Source organism: Periophthalmus magnuspinnatus, chromosome 6 (assembly GCF_009829125.3).
Source record: "Periophthalmus magnuspinnatus isolate fPerMag1 chromosome 6, fPerMag1.2.pri, whole genome shotgun sequence".
NCBI lineage: Eukaryota > Metazoa > Chordata > Actinopteri > Gobiiformes > Gobiidae > Periophthalmus > Periophthalmus magnuspinnatus.
Window position 1 is genome coordinate 24,783,986 of NC_047131.1, and position 7,895 is coordinate 24,791,880.

The window sequence follows — 7,895 nt, forward strand, 5'->3', positions numbered from 1 at the left end:
CTATAGGGCCATATTTTTACTGGCCCTTTGCTACTATAAATAGTATATATATATATATATATATATATATATATATATATATATATATATATATATATATATATATATATATATATATATATATATATATATATATATATATATATATATCCATCCATCCATCCATTTTCTTCCGCTTATCCGGGGCCGGGTCGCGGGGGCAGCAGTCTAAGCAGGGACTCCCAGACTTCCCTCACATATATATATATATATATATATATATATTTGATTTATAGGCGTTTTCTTTCTGTATTAAATTGGAAGAATAATAGGCCAGTTGTTACTTACACAGGCTGTACAGTCAATGGTGACTAGATATTAACCAGGACGGTAGGGGGCGATATTCTACAGCTGGTGCAGTCTATTTTGTTGCCGGAAGTGTTTCTTTTCTGACAGAGGAAGCGAGAGCAGCATGTGTTTGTTTAGAAAGGACTCCATGTGCTATTCATATATTTGATTTACCTTCATAAAACTGCAGTCATGGGCAAGAAGGGAAACAAAAAAGAAAGCAAAGTTAAAGGAGCTGAAAAGACAGCGGCCAAGATGGAGAAGAAAGTGTCCAAGAGGTCCAAACGAGAGGAGGCGAGTATGACATGTTTACAGTAATACAACTGTCAAATCTATCTTAATGTTTATACACAATCTTGCAACATCTATAGGAAGACTTGGAAGCACTTATAGCTGAGTTTCAAAGTCTTGATGCAAAGAAAACACAGGTTACAGAGACTGCTTGTCCACCTCCATCACCAAGGTGAGAAGAAGAGCGAATTATAATGAAAATGTGTTTAATCTAAGATCACTTATTCAAGAATGACGATGATGACACTATAGTTTTGGCACTATAGTAGTTAAACTGTAGGTGGATATTTTCTACTATAACCTGAAAGTTGTATAATATCGTTATAGGCTTAATGCATCTCTAAATGCTCACCCAGAGAAAGATGAACTCATCTTGTTTGGGGGAGAATATTTTAATGGAAAAAAGGTACATTCATCAAATTACCCTCCTCTACTGTTCAATCTTTCTCTCATAGTAACTTAGACACTTGTATTTGTTGTTTTTGTTCCTTACAGACATACTTGTACAATGACCTGTTTTTCTACAATATCAAAAAGAATACATGGGTTAAATCAGAGATACCCAACCCTCCTCCGCCACGATGCTCTCACCAGGTAAGTCTTGGACATGGTCTATTTTAATAATGAGCTTTGTGATATTGTTTTTTATTATTTTCATCCTTTCCATCAGGCTGTAGTAGTGTCTCAGGGTGGGGGCCAACTCTGGATATTTGGGGGAGAGTTTGCATCACCAAATGGTGAACAGTTTTACCACTACAAAGACTTGTGGGTTCTGCATTTAGCTACAAGTACCTGGGAGAACATCAAGTATGTACTTGGTATTAGTATATAAATATATTAAATTCACCCTTAGTTCAACATTTAGTATACACTCATTTGTTGCAGAGCTCCAGGAGGTCCATCGGGACGCAGTGGTCACAGGATGGTGCTCAGTAAGAAACAGCTTCTGGTGTTTGGAGGATTCCATGAAAGCACTAGGTAAACAATTACCGTATTTGAAATATTAAACTAAGATTGAACTATCACGTTATTTTTTTCTCTCTTTAGCCATATTTCAACAATTACTAATTTTTAAACATATTTATTGGTGTTTGTAATTGTAAATACAGACCAGTGTAATTTGTGTCTTTCAATTTTAGAGACTTTATCTACTACAATGACGTGTACTCATTCTCCCTGGAAACTTTCACCTGGTCCCGTCTCTCAGTGTCTGGTATGGGCCCCTCTCCACGTTCAGCCTGTCAGATGACTTCCACACCAGATGGTTCAGGGGTCATTATCTATGGAGGATACTCTAAAGTGGTGTGTAATTGCCCATTAAATAGTATGTAGTATATGGACTTTGCACACATTGTATTCACACTGTTTTATTATAGAGAGTAAAAAAGGATGTGGAGAAGGGGACCATCCATTCAGACATGTTTATTCTAAAGCGAGATGGTAAAGAAGCTCAAGGTATGTTTGCCCTGTTGCTCTCAAAAGTGTCACAGTTAAACATTGTTATTTGCCAAAATTCTTCTCTGTCACATTCCTATAGAAAAGTGGAGCTGGTCCCGGGTTAACCCCTCTGGTAACAAGCCCCCGGCCCGCTCGGGCTTCTCCATGGCGGTGGGTCCAGCCGGGAGGGCGGTGCTCTTTGGAGGGGTCTGTGATGAGGAAGAAGACGAGACACTAGAGGGCGACTTCTATAATGATCTATATCTTTACGACACAATAAAAAATCGCTGGTTCCCTGGAGTTCTCAGGGTATGTTCAATTTTAAACTTCAGATAAAACCACCTTTTATTGTTTGTTTGTTTATTATTTAATGAAGGGACAATGCATATTAAGAACAGAGGCGTGGGGAACGAATCCCACACCTGTAAATATGCAGGATTATAGCCAGTGCTAATTTTCATCCTTTGTCCCTTGCTATAAAAAAAAAAAAAAAAAAACACCCAGCCACACCACAGCTTATAAAAACAATACGTACAAAATACAAACCCTCTTTCATATCTTAAAACTCCATAGACCATCCATAGACCACTGCCCTCAGATCACCAGATCTCTCACAAACTTACAGTACATACATTCACAATACAGTCCACTCATACACCACATCTACCTATAATCACAGCCTACACCTTAATAAGCTAAACATTATACATTAATGAAAAAATACTTTTCAATACTATACAACTTACATTACAATTCTATATACAGTACATGTACAATAATGTCTTGTGCAGACAAAAACACAGCATTACCACTAAAATCCATTCAAGTTAGTGATTGTGTGGACAAGTTTGATTGTCTAACAGCCATGACTTGAGTTGTTCTGGGCAGCTCACGTATTGTTACTGGGATAGAATTCCAAGTTTGTGAAGCTCGAAAAGAGAAAACATTCTGTCCAAAAGTGCTTTTTCTAGATGGAATCATACAGTCACCTCTGGAACCTGCTCTTGTAGATCTAATTTTAAATTATAAAATGAGACACAGCTCAAGAAATTCTACACTTGAACTATGTGGCTGTAATTATGTTGTTGGAGAAGGAGGGTCCACTGCATCATTGTATTATTAATAACATAGGTAGATTTCCAATATTGTTTTTTATACAGTTTTATGAGAACATTTTCATAATACATGTATTAACATTGATGTCTTCAAGTGTTTTTGCTTGACTTTATTTGACTGCATTTTTAGGGGAACAAAACGGAGAAGAAACGACGGAGAGGTAAGAAAGGTGGAGCTGAGGGACCTGAAAAGGAGGAGGAGGAGGAGGAGGCTGCATATCAAGGCCCCACTGAGGTCATCAGAGAGATTGTGACTGAAGACGGGACCGTGATGACCATCAAAGAGGTACTCCCTGGAGCACAGGATGAGGAGGAAGAGGAAGAAGAGGAAGAAGAGGAGGAGGAGGAAGGTATGAAACACATTCAAACTGATATTGTGGATTTTATTTTTTTTTCTAACATTCATACTAATAAGCTTCTTAATTGTCATTTATATCAGCTGCCACTGCTCCACTGATCGAGCCCTGTGCAAGGTCCAGTGCCTTGGCAACAGTGCGTCAGGGCAAACTTTTCCTGTACGGAGGGATGTTCGAAGTGGGTGACCAACAGTTCACCCTCAATGACATGTACTGTCTGGACCTCCACAAGATGGACCAGTGGGAGGTGCTGGTGGAGATGGACCCGAGTGAGTTTCAGCACCTTTTAAATGAAAATGGTGAGGGAGAATGACGAGATTCTGCTCTACAGAAACACAGGAGTGGCTGGAGGAGTCAGAGTCTGAAGATGATGAAGAGGAGGAGATCAAAGGAGCTGCTGCAGAGGAAGAGGAGTCTGAGGAGGAGAGTGAGGAGGAGGAAGGCACGTCATTTTTTACTTTGCTTAGGGTTTTGAGTAGTGTATGTAGATGTATATAGTGAGCTTTAGACAGCATGATGTTTCCACTGCTCCAGTGTTAAACAAGGGTTGACCCATTGCGATATTGATTTAAATGAATACATTTACTGACAGTATCCTGGCTTTCAAAAACAACTTTTTCCACACTTGTACCTTTATATGAAGTAACCCATGCTATGTTTTGAAATGTGATTTTTTTTGTGTGGTTATTTTCAGATGAAGATGAGCATCCTGCAGTGCAGGAGGGGGAGACAGTCACAGACTATCAGGCCCGTACAGAGCAGTACTGGATGGGACTGGCACGTGCAAACATGGGCCCAGATGCAAAAGACAAGAAGGTGGCTAAAGTAGCTGTTGCCATGGCCAAAGTCTTCTATGAAGACCAATAATAACATAAACATAACTTAAACATAATTTCAGAATTATTTCATAAAATGTATACATATGTTTTTATTGTAATGTTCAGTGCAATTTTCATAAAACTACAAGAAACGTGCCACAGTCTACATTTTTCTTGGTTTTTGATGATCTTTTTAAATGTTTTTGACATAAAAAAAAATTTCAAAAAGGATTGCTATCAGTGGTTAATGCAAAGTGGTGTCAATTCTATTTTGATTGTAACAAACCTAGTCCTCACTTTTGTCGGTCACTCCACTGTTTTCTCAGTCTTTGAGCAACACAAGAAGCAGCTGGATACAGGATACAATTGTTGAGCTTCCCATCTGTCTGAGTGCTGAACAAACTAAAGAAACAGACAGACAGCTGTGGCAGTAGAGTAAGGATAAGGAAGAGGAGAGGAAGATGCTGGGAAGAAGCGAAGAAGTGCACACTGTGTCAGGGAAGACATCAGTCAGGCAGCCTATCCCTCAGTGACCTATTTTATCCTCCATCAGCACGCTGAACCAGGATGAGAAGGAGAGATGAATAATTTAAAAGGAACAGAGATGGATGAAAATGAGGCCCTTCCCTCTTTTGTTGCAAACCCCCTTTTTATTTCAACAGTGGGACAAGAAAGAGAGGACTTTATAAATAACTAAAGAAGATATTTTTTTGGATTGTAGCTGACGTGAGGCACCATTGTATAACAATCAGACATACGTCAGCGCAGTAGAAGCTCAACAATACACCAGAAGTGCTCAATTATGAGGGGACTTCTAAATACTGCCAATTATATCCCAATTAAATGATGAACTGCAAAGTCTCAAAGTAGAGTCCACCAGTTTGAAGGTCAATGTGACAAAAGTATCTGAGACTGTAATAATAGCTCTCCACAATTACAATAATTGTGCATTAGTCCTTTTTATACCACTGTTACTCATCTTCAGTATTCACCTGCATGTACAACTCTTTTCTCTGTTTCTTCACCACATCAATGGGGTGTTTTGGAAGAACAGAAAGCTATGTAATTGTAATCTATGTACACAATATGTCAATATTTAAGACTTGTTTAAAACTTAGAAAGGGATTGAATTGGTTCATGATGTCATTAGATTTTTGCTTTTAGTCCTATGGCTGAATAGTGGCCTTTAGACCATATTTGCTAATGAAATATTATCTCCAACAGAGGAAGTTGTTTCTTCATTATTTGTTTGAGCCTCCATCTGTGGTTCGTAGATGGAGGGTTAGAGTCTGCTCCTTTGCCCCTGAAATAATGGCCACCCAGAGGAAGACCTTTTATTGATCTCTTGGAGAAGTGACATGAGACACAGATGGAGCAGATGGTCAGTCAGCACAGAGGCTGCAAACCAGGGCCATATCAGGACAATATCCGCATACATCTGCAGCTATACTAATTATACAAGCAACAATGTATACAGAGAAGCATGATCATAGCAACATAGACTATTTTTGACATTTACTGGGACAGTCCCCCTAATTTACTGTTTATTAATCAATTATCTTTTTCTTTTTTTAACACTACTCACACACATACATAGAATAGTCAACAGCTACATTGATGCAATTATATCCCAATTAAATTCATTGTAATTCCTGGACTTTCTGTAGCCTGCAAAATATAAAATGTTATCCATATATTACACAGTTTCCTTGTGTCATCGAGGAATTTTGTATGCAGCAGGTGTTGGTGAAGAGAGCAATTGCAAATTTCTTTTGGAGGCTGGATTTCCTTGTAAAACACTGCATCAGGAACATGTTTTTGTTAACAAACACTACAATACAAATCCTTATTTTTTTGTACTTTTATTAAGCATATTGTTGTGTCAGTGATATTGCTTGTTTCCAATGCAAGGCCACTCTTCTTTCTGATGGGCACATTCAGGCTAGTACCACATTGTAAATATGTCTACTTTTTATGTGCTACCATTGCACTTATTGTATTAACTTGCAGGTTCATTAACTTTGCCATAAACTTTAATCCCCGTTTTAATCTTGAGCCAATTTTGTGCTCCCTCCTTCACCTATGACAGCCCCAGGCCCTTCAAACATTGCCCATCTTACTTTCCATTTCCATTGTGTGTAGCCTACAGACCTAAAACCCTAATCCTTTTTTCAAAGGGATGATACTATAATCTGCTCTGCAATTGGTTTAGCATCACCACACTCATAATGTAGACATGGCTATGTAGACTGTTAAATGGGAAGAGCAGCATATGGGATTGAGAGTAAAACAGGAAATGAGGGTCATGTGATCTGAAAGCGCGTGCCAGAATCTCAGGTGCAAGGAGCCGCGCAGTAAGTAAGCACAGGATACTTGCTACTTGCATGCTAAGAATAAAAAAAGTATTGCCGTTTGTTATTTATTCTACAAAAGGTAGATGCCAAATATTACAGTGATTTCAATAATATTAAGACTAAAGCAAGCTAAGTGATGACATTCCAGGAAAAAAACTTCATGTAATTGAAGAAGCTATTAGCCAATATATTAGATCATCATAAGATTTGGATGCTATCATTAGAAATTTCCGTTATTTGATTAACATTTATTATAATTGTTTATCAACCCTACAAAATTGAAAATAATAATAATAGCACATGATGGATCTGTACCAAAATAGCATGGATGATGTGCAAAGAAAAAAAAAATGCAGCTAAAGTGGTACAACATGTGTTTGGTTTTGTGCTGTATGCCATTTTGTTATAATGATATTGATGTGTTTATGTTATTTGTGTGTATTTAACAGGTAGCTGTGGTTATCTTCAACATGTGATGAGGAGTACATCGGTGCATGCGTGGCCTATCTCTTTAAGAGCTGGAGTGTGCTATTGAGCGGGTTGGGTGATGGTGGGGGTTGGCTGCAGTGGAACAGTCCTCTCTAATGAGCAGATTTTCAGAGAGAGAGAGAGACATGCACTGAGTGAGAGAGAGCCCACAGATTCAGGTGAAGGAGAAGAGAGCCTGTAACGCCAAGACACCAGGCAGCGCTTCACAGGCAAAAAAACCAAAAAACATGGAGAACGCCAGGACATGCTGAAGAAGACTGCACAGAGCATACAGACAGATAGATGATAACGCAGCAGACGGGCTAATGCAGCCCTCACAGAGAATAAACCACTTATGGATGCTGTGGATTAAAACCCTGTAGACGTGTGCGGCAGTGGAGACTTGAAGAAAATCATCATTCCTCCTGTTTATTTTCATTGTCTGCTGCTGTAAGTGAAGCTGCGTATCGTGTGTGCATGTGCATATGGCAGGAGACTGCATTGGCGTTCTCTACCACAGATCTGACTAAAAGGCAGCCAAGCAGATTACCTGTCCTGTTTCCCCTATTTCTGTTTGTACATTTTGCAGTGGCAGAGGACTGTTACCACGGAGCTCAAGCATGTTACAGTTGGTCATAACACATCTATGGATTCATGGGAATGATTTGGTGCAGTTGGACTTTGGGTGCCCGTGATCCAGGGCGGCTTCAATGCTACTATTTTAGAGGA

The 7,895-nt window shown here is 39.0% G+C and overlaps 1 protein-coding gene across 1 annotated transcript; it reads left to right on the top strand.

Moving 5' to 3' along the window:
- The first annotated feature begins 478 nt into the window (after positions 1–478).
- klhdc4 (kelch domain containing 4) lies at positions 479–4,509 on the top strand. The gene is made up of 13 exons (XM_055222364.1): positions 479–625; positions 703–790; positions 946–1,024; positions 1,114–1,212; positions 1,289–1,425; positions 1,504–1,596; positions 1,758–1,920; positions 1,995–2,073; positions 2,156–2,364; positions 3,301–3,520; positions 3,610–3,795; positions 3,858–3,968; positions 4,221–4,509. Exons 1-13 carry the CDS (start codon positions 520–522, stop codon positions 4,391–4,393), a joined length of 1,743 nt encoding a protein of 580 aa, XP_055078339.1. The 5' UTR covers positions 479–519; the 3' UTR covers positions 4,394–4,509.
- Positions 4,510–7,895: the final 3,386 nt, after the last annotated feature.